The sequence below is a fragment of the Dendrobates tinctorius genome, unplaced genomic scaffold, assembly GCF_039654945.1.
Source record: "Dendrobates tinctorius isolate UK_male_01 unplaced genomic scaffold, ASM3965494v1 ptg000048l, whole genome shotgun sequence".
Taxonomy (NCBI): domain Eukaryota; kingdom Metazoa; phylum Chordata; class Amphibia; order Anura; family Dendrobatidae; genus Dendrobates; species Dendrobates tinctorius.
The window spans coordinates 3,254,242-3,269,986 of record NW_027361716.1 but is presented as its reverse complement, the minus strand read 5'-3'; the positions used below and the strand labels follow the sequence as shown (position 1 = coordinate 3,269,986).

At 44.1% G+C, this 15,745-nt stretch overlaps 1 protein-coding gene across 5 annotated transcripts in view; it reads left to right on the top strand.

Annotated features, from left to right (window-relative positions):
- KIF18A (kinesin family member 18A) overlaps nucleotides 1-15,745 on the top strand; it is a 188,370-nt gene that overhangs the window by 105,715 nt on the left and 66,910 nt on the right. For all 5 annotated transcript variants that reach the window (XM_073576284.1, XM_073576282.1, XM_073576283.1 and 2 more), the window contains exons 10-11: nucleotides 7,907-8,069; nucleotides 10,642-10,806. In XM_073576284.1, the coding sequence (XP_073432385.1) occupies nucleotides 7,907-8,069; nucleotides 10,642-10,806 (328 nt within the window). The remainder of the gene's footprint in view (nucleotides 1-7,906; nucleotides 8,070-10,641; nucleotides 10,807-15,745) is intronic.

The window sequence follows — 15,745 nt, the reverse complement described above, 5'->3', positions numbered from 1 at the left end:
AGTGGGAAAACTTGCTCATAGCGACCAATCACAGCTCAGCTTCTTTTAACCAGCTCTGGTGAAATGAGAGATGCTTAGTAATTGATTGCAAGGAAAACCGTTGCTCATAGCAGCCAATCACAGCTCGGCTTCTTTTGAACAGCTCTGGTGAAATGAAAGATGCTTAGTGATTGGTTGGTGATACACACATATATTCAGATAGATAGATAGATATATATATATATATATCCATGATGGGGAATATTTGTACAGAATTGTCCACATTTTTTGCTTCTTATTTTAAATATTTTCCTCCTCTCAAACCTAGGGTCATAACTACAATATGGGGACATGACTACAATATGAGGACGTGATTCCAATATGAGTACCTGGATGGGGACATGACTACAATATGGGGAGATAAATACAATATGAGTGCACATTTGTTATCACCACATCCATAACCCAAGCGCTAAAAAAATTTGAAAAAAACACAGCAAAAATGTTCAAAAGGGGTATAGAAAAAAAATGGTATCACTAAAAAATGTCACTTTGTTCTTCAAAGAATGTGCCCCCGCTTCTCCAAGTTCAAACTTTTCCGTATACGACCCATATACCCAGCCGAGTTTGAGATTCCTGCTATAGACCGTCATATGCAAACATGTTGTGTGGGCTGGCTGCAGGAAGAAGTCTGTCTCGTTTAATTACATCCCTTATATAATTAATAATATAGATGATATACCCCGCATACAGTGATCAGATGTTGCTGTCTCCTCCGTGGATAGCTCTGTTGTGCCAAGGCTGCATTGGTTTTATCTTAAAATAGCGGGTTCCGCCCTTAAAAAAAATATATAGATATATGATGGTAATTGGGACGGGAACCAATGTTAGGGCTTACTATTTCTGTATAATACTGCAGAATGTCAGCTGTATAACACTGGAAGTAACGCCAAGATCTCCAATATGCTGTACATAAGCACTCAGCAGTCTCTGGTCCCATTTGGGACTTGTTTTAATATCACTATATTAGACACATAGTCACACACCCTTATGTTATTTTTTTTTATATTTTTAAAAACTTTTTTTCTTTACATTACACTTGCTTCAATAGTCTCCATGAGAGACTTTCTATGAGCATGCTCATAGTATTCCGGCAATGACATTAACATGGGGTCTGCTGCAGATGCCGGGTTGTCATACCAACCCATCAGCGACACGGGCGCCAATGGACGGGATGATTGACGCGCTTCCGGCGTGATCACATTAAATGCCTCTGTCAGAGATTGACAGTGGTATTTAAGTAGTTAACGGCCGCAGGTGGATAGCCATTCCATCCGCGGTTGTTAGGGGCACATGTCAGCTGTTCAAATCAGGTGAAATGTGCCGGGAAAGATGTGGGCTTAGCGCCAAAGCCCACATCAAGAGGAGACACACAACATGCGCCGTACATGTACGGGTGTGTGTTGTGAAGGGGTTAAAAATGGATTGGCAGTGTCTATATTAAAAATTGTTCTGTTGCATGAATGTTGGACAGGCTTTAGCATCTTATATAAGTGGCCTCAAATTTGACTGTATTGTATTTTGGTATACAGAGGAGCGCTTATTTGACTGTGGCTGAAAAACAAACCCAGATCATTCACCTCATCCAGCTAAGGTTAAGGTCTCACTCACATTGAGCTTCTGGTGATTTTTGTGATGTTGCAAATTTTCTGCACCGTTTCTGCATCTATTAAATGCATTAGGTTACTTGTAGTGATGAGCGAATGTGCTCAGATAACGTGTTATCCGAGTATCTTGGGTGTGCTGAAATAATGTTTGCGTCCCCGCGACTGCATGATTTGAGGCTGTTGGATAGACATGCGGGGATTGCCAGTTGTTGGGCTCCCCCTGCATGTCTTGTGGCTGTGCGACAGATGCAAAACATTCAGCCGCGGGGCCTCGAACATGTTATTTGAGCACAACCAAGATACCGTACTCTAGTAACACCCGAGTATGTTCGGTTAAGACGTTTATTCAAGCATGTATGCTCATTACTAGTTACTAAAACCTATGGAACCTTTTTATGGAATTCGTGCGCTGCCAAACATTAGACTCAGATCCAGTTGAGATGAAAGATTATAGTTTTATTGCCAACGCGTTTCGAAGTAGGTCTGTCATCCCCTGAGGAAGAAGTAATTACTTCGAAACGCGTTGGGATAAAACTATAATCTTTCATCTCAACTGGATCTGAGTCTAATGTTTGGCAGCGCACGAAGTCCATAAAAAAGTTCCATAGGTTTTATATGTCGGCGGTCACTGGTTAGACCATTGGACGTGCAGCAGCTGAACGCATATTCTACATGCTTTACCTTTCCTGCAGCGGGTGAGTGGATAATATATAATTATATATTTTTTACCATCGGATAAGACCCTATTTGCGCTCCCTTTGTTCCTACAGTATATATCATTACTAGTTACTGGCATTTGTTCGAAAATATGCAGCATAAAAACCCATCAAAAAACGAATTGTGGGAACATAGCTTTACTTAGCAGTTGGAGTGCGGTGTTTAGGCTCCAATACAATGTTTGGTTTTTATGACATTATAGCCAAACATCTTCACTCTGGTCTCATGTATCCAAATGACTTTGTCTCACAAGCGTTGTAGATACAATTTTGCAAACTATTGGTGCTGCCATTATCTTTTTAGGAAGAAGCTTTTTCCTTGGCAACCCTTCCAAACAGGACATTCTATTTGTTTTTTTCTAATTCAACAGTCATGAACTTGAACATCTAACCTGCAAACTGAGGCCTTTAGAGTCTGAGCTGTAGTTCATGTTTTTTTTTTTTTCTTTTAAATGTCTCTGAGCATTGCATGGTCTGGCCATGGGGTGAATTTGCTGGGACATCCACTTTTGGGAAGATTGGCAACTGTCTTGAATGTTCTCCATCTTTCTCACTTTAAAATGTGCACTCAGTTGTTTGGCAATGACCTTATAACCCTTTGCAGATTGATGGGCGGAAGCAATTGCTTCTCTCACATCATTGCTGATGTCTTTCCTTCTTAGCCTCGTGTTAAAGGGAATCTGTCACCTATTTTTTGGCCTATAAGCTGCGTCCACCTCCATCAGGGGCTTATCTACAGCATTCTGTAATGCTGTAGATAAGCCCCCGATGTAACCTGAAAGAGAAGAAAACGAGTTACATTATACTCACCGGGGGGGGGCGGTCCGGGTCCTTCCATCTTCTAGCGATGACGTCCTCCTCCTTGCTTCTGTCGCGGCTTCTGCGCAGGCGTACTTCTATGCTCTGTTGAGGGCAGCGCAAAGTACTGCAGTGCGCAGGCGCCGGGAAAGGTCAGCGAGGTCCGGCGCCTAATCTAACTCGTTTTTCTTCTCTTTCAGGTTACATCAGGGGCTTATCTACAGCATTACAGAATGCTGTAGATAAGCCCCTGATGGCGGTGGCCGCAGCTTATAAATACGCCTATAAATAGGTGACCGATTCCCTTTAACACATGCAAGTGCTCTAGACCAGCAAACTGCCCGAACTTCTGCTTTTATAGAGGTGGCTGTGCTTGCATACTTGCTGATAAATGATTAATCATAGACATTTAATTAGCAGCAGCACCTTTGTGCTTATTGCATTCGTCATTTCTATGGAAGTTTAATGGTGTACTTAATTTTTACATACTGCTACTTCGTTTTGGCCTAGTTTTTATTAAATGTGACTGTGTGATCTGTCAGGTGTTTGTTCGCCTGTGGTTGCATTTACCTAAAGTGAAGTCCTCATGCTTATAGAATTGGAAGAAAGGGTTTACTTAGTTTTTTTCAGAACTGTAACAAACAATAGGACATTTTTTAATGTATGGTATTTTTTTTTTATCTATGTGACTAACGTTTCAGAGCAATGTGTTGTCATCCTAAGATTGATGCGAAAAGTAGTTCTTGCTGATTCTGGTACAGCACATCCTTAACGCGAGCTTTCTGGAAGCCGTAGACTCTTGTGTATTAAAAATTTAGCAGAACAGCATCACCATCCACGTAATAGGAAACGCACTGAGAATTACAGGAACCGGCTACAACTTTCATTAAATCCTACTGTTGCGCATTAGCAGAGCCGCACAGTTGAGCAGCTGAGGTCTGAGCTGTTAAAATGTATCCTCAGGCTGAGCACTAACACAATCCGCTGGCTCGTTCTGTTCTGAATAGTCCAGACCTAAATGATCAAATCTGGTGATTTCCTGGTTGGTTTATACAAACAGTCTAGTAGTATATTAATATAACTGAACAGCAAAAAGCATATTTCCTTCAGGATTTCTCCTCGATCAGCGTGTGGTCAGAAAACTCCTTAGTAATATCAACTTAAAGAGAATGTGTCCCCTTCTTTCCTGTAAGTGATAGACCTGAGCGTATTTAGGTCTTTTAACCTTTAGTTATGTTTGCAGTACATGTTAGGCAGCCATGCACCAATACTATATAGAGCTCTGCAGCTGAACCCACCTCATGCACCTTGGCCGGCAATGACAGCACAGAGCCTTCTGAAAACCCCCTTTGTTTGCCATGTTAAAACTTTGAAGAAGCCCAGTCTGTGGCTGCATTGCAAACGACATCAGTAAGTACACATTACACTGCAATACTGTTGTATTGCTATAAATTGTAAAAATACAGGTATGATCACCGACCTCTCCATTCTTTGTGAGTTTGAAAACTTGCAAAATCGGCCGTGTATCAAATACTATGTGCCTGTATGTATATATGCGCGTGTGTAATATAAATATATATATATATATCTATCTATCCATATACATACATACATAATTTTATATACACTGCTCAAAAAAATAAAGGGAACACGTAAACAGAATATAACTCCAAGTAAAGCAAACTTCTGTGAAATCAAACTGTCCACATAGGAAGCAACACTGATTGACAATCAATTTCACATGCTGTTGTGCAAATGGAATAGACAACAGATGGAAATTGGCAATTATCAAGACACCCTCAATAAAGGAGTGGTTCAGCAGGTGGGGACCACAGACCACATCTCAGTACCAATGCTTTCTGGCTGATATTTTGGTCACTTGAATGCTGGTTGTGCTTTCACACTCGTGGTAGCATGAGACGGACTCTACAACCCACACAAGTGGCTCAGGTAGTGCAGCTCATCCAAGATGGCACATCAATGCGAGCTGTGGCAAGAAGGTTTGCTGTGTCTGTCAGCATAGTGTCCAGAGGCTGGAGGCGCTACCAGGAGACAGGCCAGTACACCAGGGGACGTGGAGGGGGCAGGTGAGGGCAACAACTCAGCCAGCAGCAGGACCACTACCTCAGCCTTTGTGCAAGGAGGAACCGGAGGGGCACTGCCAGAAAGCATTGGTACTGAGATGTGGTCTGTGGTCCCCACCTGCTGAACCACTCCTTTATTGAGGGTGTCTTGATAATTGCCAAATATTCAGGATTGAGAGTCCTCAGTAGTTGATACCTTTTAATGGCTAACTGAAAAGATGGTAATACATTGCAAGCTTTCGAGACTACTCAGGTCTCTTCATCAGGCTAGACTAATACAAAATCTGAAGTCACATATTTATGCACAATGCAGCCTAGAAAAAATGCAATAGATAAGACAAGTGACGTGAAGCAGAACTATCAGTATGGGAGAGGGAGAAACATAAATATAAACATTGGACCAGTTCATAGATAAGGAGTCTGGATGTTTTATGGTCCTCTGATTGGGGTCTAGTTCTGTGTTGCCCCGCAAGGTTTTAAAAGGAAATTCCTTAATTGATGTAAAAAGACATAAATCCATGCGACACATTCATTCCAGCACTGAGAGTGTCAAAGTTCGTCATAAATTTGTACTCCCAAACTCGTCTCTCTCTCTGAGATGTGAAGTTACCTTTCAATACCAGTAATTTCATATCCATGCTGCTGTGATCAGGGATACAGAAATGTTTTGCCACAGGTAGATCCATTCTTTTTTCTCTGATAATTGCCAATAATTTCCATCTGTTGTCTATTCCATTTGCACAACAGCATGTGAAATTGATTGTCAATCAGTGTTGCTTCCTAAGTGGACAATTTGATTTCACAGAAGTTTGATTTACTTGGAGTTATATTCTGTTGTTTACGTGTTCCCTTTATTTTTTTGAGATATATATATGAATGTGTGTATATATGTGTGTGTGTATATATATATATATATATATATATATATATATATATATATATATATATATATATATATAATATTATTGAAAAAACTTCATTCTCACCCCCACCGGTGGTGGTCTTTGTTGTCCTATGTCATTCTCAGGTCTTCTACCAGAGGCCTGGGAGTTTGAGGATTCTGCGCAGGATCTTAGTTGTTCCCAATATTGCGCTTTTCTGGACAGAGTGCTCAGATGTTGCTCCTGGGATCTGCTCCAAGTGCTCCTATCACCACTGGAATCACTGTTGCCTTCACCTTCCACATCTTCTCCAGTTCTCCTTTGAGGCCCTGGTATTTCTCCAGCTTCTCATATTCCTTCTTTCTGATGTTGCTGTCACTTGGCACTGCCATATCTATCATTGCGGTCTTCTGATCCTTGTCTATTATGACAATGTCTGATTGGTTAGCCAACACCTGCTTATCCGTCTGGATGTTGAAGCCCCACAGGATTTTAGCCCTTTCATTCTCCATCACTTTCTCTGGGATCTCCCATCTGGAATTAGGGGGGTTTAGCCCATATGCAGTGCAGATGTTCCTGTATACAATTCTCGCTACTTGGATGTGGCGTTCAGTATACGCTGTTCCTGCTTGCATTTTGCTTCCTGACACTATGTGTTGGATGCTTTCTGAGGTTTCTTTGCATAGTCTGCACCTTGGGACTTGTCTTTTGTGGTAAATTCCTGCTTCTATGGATCTGGTACTTAGTGCTTGCTCTTGTGCCTCTGTGCTGTCTCGGAGTCCAGCTTTCTCCAGCCATTGGTAGAATTTCTCCATGTCGGCCACCTCCATTATCTGTCGATGGTACATCCCATGCAGCGATTTGTCTTGCCATGGCGCTTCATGTTCCTGTTCTTCCTTCCAGATCAAATTTGTTGTTGCTGCCTTAGGCTTTCTCTCAGCATCTCATCTTTTGGCGCCATTCTTCTGATGTATTCCTGGATACTCGTTTCATCAGTGATGGTGGCTTGGATTCTTATCAAGTCTCGATCACCCTCCTTTCTGTTGGTATACAATCTTTGGGTGCTAGACTTAGGGTGGAGACCTCCATGCATTGTGAGGAGCTTTCGTGTCTTCACATCTGCAGCTTCTATCTCTTCTTTTGGCCAGTACACTATGCCAGCAGGGTATCTAATAACTGGCAGGGCATATGTATTGATGGCACGGGTATTTTTTGTATATCTATCTATAAAAAGTAAATATGTATGTGTGTACAATATATAATTTTTTTAGAATGTGTTTAAAACCCCACTCCTTTTCCCCGAATGTAAAATATAAAAAAATACATATTTGTTTTTTCCACTTCGTAATTGCCAAGACTAATAAAATATAAAAATATTTATCCCACAAGATAGACTCCAAGACCAAAAAGACCCAGAGCTCCAGAATTGCCCCATCCAAAATGAATAAAGTAATCAAAATGTTGTCTTTATCCCAAAATAATAGCAATCAAAACTATAGCTTGAAGTTTGTAAAACAGACTGTCCTACAGATACAGTACATAGAATAAAAAGCTTCCAAATAGATGTGCCTGGTACCGCCGGCCTTAGCTGGTGGGCTATGCTAAATGCTTTGGATTCCTTGGCACTGAATTTTTCCTTTGCGTGCTAATTGATGGTCCTAAGTAACCTTTCCCTACCCTTTTGTTGCCGTAGAGCCTGTGCATCTCTTTTACATAGCCAGCTGTCCCTGTTCGCGTTGCGTAGACCTGACAGTGAATCCTGAATTTCTTTGATTTTGCAGGTGTCAAGATCTTCTTCGATGCATTTTTGAAAACCGAGAAGAAATACGGGCAGAATACTGCAACTTGGAGATGCGTCTGAAGCAAACTGAGCTGAAGGCCTTTTACCAGAGGCAGTACCATGAGCAGATTCAAATGATGTGTTCCCAAGAGCAGACATTAAAGGTGAGTCCATCAGACATGAATGTCATGAAGGACAGTGCAGCTTCTTAACCTGCCAAGTTATGCAGCCTTTGTGTGATTAATAATGTCAGGAGGATTAAACTTTATTTTATGCCATATGGTTTTAACTCCGTAGTGTCTCCTCTCCTGCGCAGTGATGATGGCGTAAAGGAAATATATTTACTAAAAAGATTATACGGTCTATGGATGTGTAGCGAGGCTTTCAATGAAAATGACTGTTTGCTTTCAATGGACATATGGTTGGCATCTCTGAACTGCCTTGATTCTTGAAAGTTTAGCTACAGAACTCAAAATTGGTGAGAGGACCATATGCCGGTGTATTTGATTTTTTTTATTTATTTATTTTTTTTCTTATGAGCATGTTCACAATTTCAAGCACATATTAAAATGAAAGCTTGAATTTGTAGTTCGTAAAGTAGCAATCTGCCACCTGACAATATGAGGCTGGAGTTTATTTTTACCTGAGTTTAGCTTGGCAGCTGTTTCCGGTTAATATGTTTTGTAATCTGCTCCTGAGAAGATGTCAAAGTAACTATAGAGATGGCAGCTCCATGACTGAGAACCAAGCGATATGCCAAATGGAAATCCCAAGACATTGGAGGTTAGATGATGCTGAGATCTTATTTGTTGTCGGGAATTCAGTCTAATCCCCCTATTCTGCTACTCGCCATAAAAAAACTGGGTCCATGGTGAGGAGAGAAGCCTCATGAAACCCATCGTGGATGCAGCTGTCGTATAAAGGGAAGCTGTTAGATTCATGCCGCCCGAGCCACACGACTGCATCCCGAGAGCTTTCTCAGAAATCTTGCATTCGTTCAGAGAAAGCATAGTTTAGAAAAGCCGGCCAGGAACTATAGGGAGAGTTGTGACTAGTCCGTTGTGGTCCCCACCGCGCTAAAGTTGTTTCACGGATCTCACCCAAGTATGTATAGATCTACACATGTACATACGTGGGACAGATCCCGTCAATCAACTGGAGCAGAGCAGGGAAAATCTGGAGGCCACACCGGACTACTCTAGTCTTTCACTATAGTCCCTGGTTTATTTGTCAGTTGCGCAGTAGGCGCTGGTACATTCTGCCCATGGTGGATCTAATGACAGATTACCTTTAAACATTTACCCAACAGTTTTTTTTGGTGTCTAAATGAGAATGTTTTATCACCATACTGTTTTTGGGGACAAACTCTTGTTCTCCTTCGTAATGTAGTCTGGTAATCTGCACTGAGGTCAAGAAGGGCAGTAAAAATTGTATTATCATGTGTTAGTGTAGGCAATTTGGAAATCTGTATCACAAAACTGGAATATAATCCACTACCGAGGTATTAACCACAAATCAGACATAAGACATCCGATGTGAATTTTATGGAGCGGGCTCAGGAACTGAGTCTGCAGCATACCCGGAAGGTGCCAGCTCTGGTGTACAGCTGACATTTGTCAGTAAGTGAAGCCATCTAAACTACCTCTGGTCATGGCTGTTTAACCATTTAGATTCTGTTTAACCATTACAGTCACTTACAACTTAGTTATATGAATTAGTTGCCAGAGCATGCATGCCCTGAATGGAGAGCTATGGGAACGCTCCCCTAGCCCATGTCTCCAGACTCCTATTGAAGGCTCCTGTCACTGCCATCTTAGTTCTATAGGAAAATTTTACCATACAGGGATTATTGGAGATTAACGGGTTTCCTGCACTGATGTTATTTAATTCATTGATTGGATTTATACCATGTGTAGTATCACAGATCTCCGTGGTTCTTCTGAAGACATTGGATTACCGTACTTCAAAACGGGTAGAGATGAGTTGTATAATATTTTTAAAAATATAATTTTTTTTTACTTTGTCTGATTTTTTTACAATTAAAAAAAATTAAAAAATAAACAGTTTTTGGTATGGGCATGTCCATAAATGTTTATCAAAATCTAAAATTGTATAAACTGTACATTAATCATCAAAAAGGGGAAAAAATGCAGTGAAAGCTTCATATAGAGCCCCAAATTGTATAAATCACCTTGCTATCCAAAAATCCTATTACTAGATCATTTTTACCACACACTGAATATTTTAGAAACCGAATAAAAAAAAAAACTGGAAGAGTTATGGTTTTTTTTTTTCATTTCACACCACTTGTAATTTTTTCTTCAGTTTTCTGTGCATTGTACGGCAAAACAAATGTCAATCAAAACTACAACCCGTCTCACAAAATGAACAAACCCGCTTACTGCTATATTGACCGAAAAATCACTCTGGGGTGGGGTGGGGGTATATTTGAAAAAAAAAAAATAATTATAGACAAAAATATTATGAAAACGTGTCCAGCCAAGAAGAGGTGTTAAAAATGGTACCCAAGGGACAGTCACATTAGCGAGCATACCACTTGACTTTCAAGTTACGGGAATGGTTGTTGGAGCTCTTTTCAGAACCGGACACAGATACTGGTGCCTAGTAAGCCTGAAATATGGATCTGCAATAACCTTGTGAAATGGGGTCTGGCATAGATCTTTTGGTAGAGGTATTGTCTGGAAACATTGTAATTTATTGACCCTCGTCTTGTAGGCAACGATGAAGCGGGATCATAGACTTGAGGCTTTGAAGACCAAACAGGGCATTATACAAAAGAGAAAACAAGAGGAGATGAAACGATTTGAGGAGAACACGAATTGGCTGCATCGCCTGGAAAATGAAATGAAATTGCTCGGCCCAGACAAGCAGATTCCGGCGGTAATGCTTATGCCTTTGCTGATTGATCAGACTTTAGGTTCACTATAATTCAAGCTAGTAATCTGTATCGTTTTCACAGTACATACACGTCGTCGGCTGTATGGGTATGTCTTATGAATGGTGACCGCAACCTCACAATCCCGTTACATAGTATGCTTGAAAAAAAGACATGTCCATCAGGTTCAACTGATGGGTGAGAAAAGACAGAGGGACGGGGCATGGATACATCCATATTGCATGATCCTGTCTGCCCTAAACAGCAATTTTTTCCCTCTTGTTCCCACGTATAAACACCCAGACTTATAATTTTATACATTTTACATGTGTCTAAGTATTTTCTTTAAAAATAAAATCTGAGCTGATTAACATTGCATGCTGTCTGTGATCTACAAGTGACTCTCCTAGTTTTACCCCCCCAAAACATATAGTGCCTTTATTAGTTCCAGATTCACAACTTTACATTTATCCACATTGAAACTAATTTGCCACCTCAATGCTCAAACTCTGTCCAAATCAGCCTGTAACTTACGAGTATCCGCCATAGACTGCACTATACTACATTGCTTGGTGCCATCTACAAAGACAGAAACATTATTAATCCTGTCTTCTATATAATTAAATATTTTGAATAGTAGTGGTCTCAGCCCTGAGCCTTGGGGTACGTCACTTACAACGAGGGGCCATTCAGAGTAGCAGTCACGCACCACAACTCTCTGGGTGCAATCACTTCTCTACGTTCCAATATAGGCTGACCGAGCGTCAACTTACTTACCCCTTTATTTTCTGCCTTGTTTTCCTCCATCGCCCTTTAGTTTATCTGTAGAATTATTATTATAATTCCATTTATTTCATAGCGCTTTACATGTGAAAAGGGGTATACATAAAAAAAAAAAAACAACAATGCAAGTCACGACTGCTGGTATGAGAGGAGAGAGAACCCTGCCCGCGAGGGCTCACAGTCTACAAGGAATGCTTGAGGATACAGTACGTAAGGGTAGAGGTGGTTATGCAGCAGTATGGTGGAACAGGGGTTACTGCAGGTTGTAGACTTGTCGGAAGAGGTAGGTCTTCAGGTTCCTTTTTGAAGCTTTCCATGGTGGCCGAGAGTCTGATATGTTGTGGTAGAGAGTTCCAGAGTAGGGGGGATGCACAAGAAAAATCTTGTATGCAATTAATCGAAGAGGGGAGTAGAGAAGGAGATCTTGGGAGGCTCTGAGGTTGCGTGCAGGTAAATACCGAGACTAGTTCACAGACGTATGGAGGACACAGGTTGTGGATGACTTTGTATGCCATGATTAGAGTTTTGAACTGGAGTCTCTGGGCATTGGGGTGCCTGTAAAGGGATTGGCAGAGAAGAGAGAACGGGGAATAGCTGGGGACAGGTGGATTAATTGGGCTGCAGAGTTTAGGATCGATTGGACGGGTGCAAGAGTGTTAGAAGGGAGGCCACTGAGCAGGAGGTTGCAGTAGTCAAGGTGGTAGATGATGAGGACACACACTAGTGTTTTTGCAGACTCTTGGTTAATGAATGTACCGATCCAGGAGATATTTCTCCTTCGTCTCATTGGGGGACACAGGTACTGTGGTGTATGCTACTGCCGTCTGGAGGATGACACGAAGTATACAAAAAAAAGAGTTAGCTCCTCCTCCGCCGCATACACCTTCGCCCTGACTGCGGGCGGAAACCAGTTTTTTGCTTAGTGTCCTATGGACGCACACGCAGTCTGAATCTCTCCAGACTATTTTTCTTTATGTTACTATGAAGTTGAGACAGGGGCGACGGATCCTATTGAAAGGGTCCGATCTCCCCAAACCATCAACGGGCGAGCATGCGTTGAGTATCGTCTCCGCGTATCCTTTCCCGCACCATGGGACATATCTGGGAGTTTTCCCCAGGCTTCTATTTTTTCTTTTTTTATTTTTATGAAGATAAGACAGGGGCAACACATCTTATTGAAAGGATCCGATTTCCCCAAACCATCAACGGGCGAGCACGTGCGAGTATCCCTCCAAGTATCCTTTCCCGTGACGTGGGACATTATGCCAGACTTAGCCCTGTCCACCCCTAGGTATTGAAACCATGGGCTTGCACAGTGGCACAGGACTAGTCTGTGCGGCCCCCACTGCTCCACCAACGCGAGACGGCGGTGCTGCATGGCGGTGGATGGTCTCTCTCCTCGCCCCTGAAGGCGGCCGGAGCTAGGGTGCCTGCACCGTCCAAATTAATTACCCCATTTCCTCTACCGAGTGGCTGGAGTCGCAGGTATGGATGGCTGGGGAGGGCCCTGGGCAGTGTTTTGGGTTCAGCGGTGTAGGGCTGCAATCGGCAGGCTCCATTCCCCTCCCTCCTTCCCCCCTTCTCCTACCCTTCTCGCATCCCTCTCACTCCCTCCCTACTACCTCCATGTGGCTCATCAGGGCCGTGGATGTGGAGGTGCTGGCGGTCCGCCAGCGCGTGGGTGAGGAGAGCGGTTCATGGAGGTGCTGGCGGGATCGCCAGGATAGTGGGGCTGCCAGTGCGCGGGCGGTGAGTAATTTAGCCCGCTGCTTCGGCAGCGGCTAGGACGCGGGTGGAAGTTCCACCCCCGGCGTGACATCATATCCGGCGGCGCCCCCCGTGGCTAGGGTGGGCGCCAGACAAATTGAGGCCCCGGCTTTAGTATAAGGTAGGCCGCGACCAGGGGTGAAGGAGCGCATCAGAGCAGAGGCACGAGCACGGGGGACACAGGAGCAGGGTAAGTGCGACCCCGTCCCTGGAGCCACGCTACGTGTGATAGGGGGTTATCCTCATCCTCCTCCTCCTTTCCCCTCAACTTTCATAGATTGAGCCCTAGCAGCAATATGTCTGGGAAGGGAAAAACGCACACGTTCCTTTATGCCGCATGTGTTTCCTGTGGGGTTATGTTCCCACGAGCGCAGACTATTAAGTTATGTGAGGCCTGTGACTCCGAACGCGCCCAGGAGCCCTCCCCTGCGACGGAGCCCAGAGGTCTGGATCCCCCGGAATGGGCGTTATCACTCTCGCGGTCCATGGCTTCACTTACAAAGGCAATCAAGACCCTTCAGGCCCCGGATAGGGGCAGAGACGATGGCTCGCCTGTCTGGGAGGGTTCATCCTCCTCACAAGAGCCTCCGGCCTGCAGGGGCCGCACTCTCTCTAGGCAGACGCATAGGAAGAGAACCCACACTGCGTCTCCGGGCCCCTCTGGTGCTTCGGCATCCGTGAGTGCGGCGTCTCATTCACCGTCACCATTTTCTGGTAGCGAGCAGAGTTCAGATTATGAGGCGGAGGAGTCCCTGGACCTGGATACCCCGGGGTGTTGGGAGACGGTGGACAGTCTCATTGAAGCTGTCAGTCAGACTTTGGGTATTGAGGAGGACGTCTCCCTAACCACAGGTCATAAGGTGTCCTTTAAGAAGGCCAAGCGACCACATAGGGTGTTTGCACTCAACCAGAGTTCGAGGACATAGTGCAGCGTCACAGGGAACGTCCAGACAAGCGTTTTTCGGGCCAGAAAACGCTAGAAACGAAATATCCGTTTGCACCAGGGCTCTGTAAGAGATGGGCGGAAGACCCCATGGATCACCTTATAGAGAGCTTGTCCCGCTCGGTATATGAAGCATCAGGATCAGCACTCTCTCCCTCATTCGCGGCAACATGGGTAGCCAAGGCCATGATGTCATGGTCAGAATCTTTAAATAAGGTCCTGCAGGATAGAGACCTGCCGATGGAGGTGTCTGAGATAGCAGGTCAGATCGCGATGGCGGGTGACTAATCAATGCATCCTTAGATGCGGCTAATTGCGCAGCACTAGTGGCGGCGAATGCAATCGCCATTAGGAGAGCCCTGTGGTTAAGGCTGTGGCGGTCTGATTCGATTTCCAAAAAGTCCTTGACTTCCCTGCCTTATCAGGGTAGCTGTCTATTTGGAGAAAAATTAGACAAACTCATCTCAGATGCTACAGGGGGAAAAAGCAGTTTTCTCCCACAGCAGAAAATTAAACTGCCATTGCGTCAGCCTCAGGCACGCTTTCGGGCATTTCGCAGCTCCGGGTGGATGGCAGCGGCCAGTTCTTCTGCCCCTGCTCGCTACAACTAAGACAAGGATCGTCAGGTCACGTATAGAGCCAACCCGCTGGGCAGGATGCGAGGCTGCCTGCCCAGGTCAAGGGGAGCCAGGTCCCAGAAACCTTCAGCTAAATGACTCGGGGCATCCGTTACCCGAAGACGGCAGAATGGGTGGCCGTCTACTCTGCTTCTGCCACGTCTGGGTCGCGGAAGCACGCGATGCATGGGTGGCAGAATTAGTGTCGTCCGGGTACAAAATAGAGTTTGTCAGATACCCTCCAAGATTTTTTCTTTCCCGGCTTCCCAAAGCGGAAGCCCGGGCAGAGGCATTGCTAGGGGCCATCGAGGCACTTCAGCGCAACGGGGTCATTGATCCGGTACCAGAGTGTGAAAGAACTCAGGGTTTTTATTCCAACCTGTTAGCGGTCCCCAAGAAGGACGGGACAGTAAGGCCGGTTCTGGACCTAAAGCTCCTGAACAAGTTCATCAGAATCAGACACTTTCGAATGGAATCTGTTGTGAGTTCATTCTCTGGTTCACCAGTTGTAAGTCCTCCTTCCAGACTCCCTCTGGTGGTAACAGGAGGTAGTGAGGCTGATTTGATCGGTGGAGATCTGCCACCTGAGAATGAGGATGACTATTGGACGTCAGGAGTCTCAGATTGGATTTAAGACAGCCGACGCCCTATTCAGTTGCTGGTGATTCCTTCTGGCTTGTCAGCTCTTGGTTTTCAGCTCTGTTCCAGTCATCTCAAGCTAAGTTTTTCTGCTAATGTTCACACTTGATTTTGTTGGTCTATTCAGTTTTTTGTGTGGTCAGCCAGCCCCGGCTGGGGGCTGTGCTGAATTTCCTCTCTTGTTCACGAAGGTAA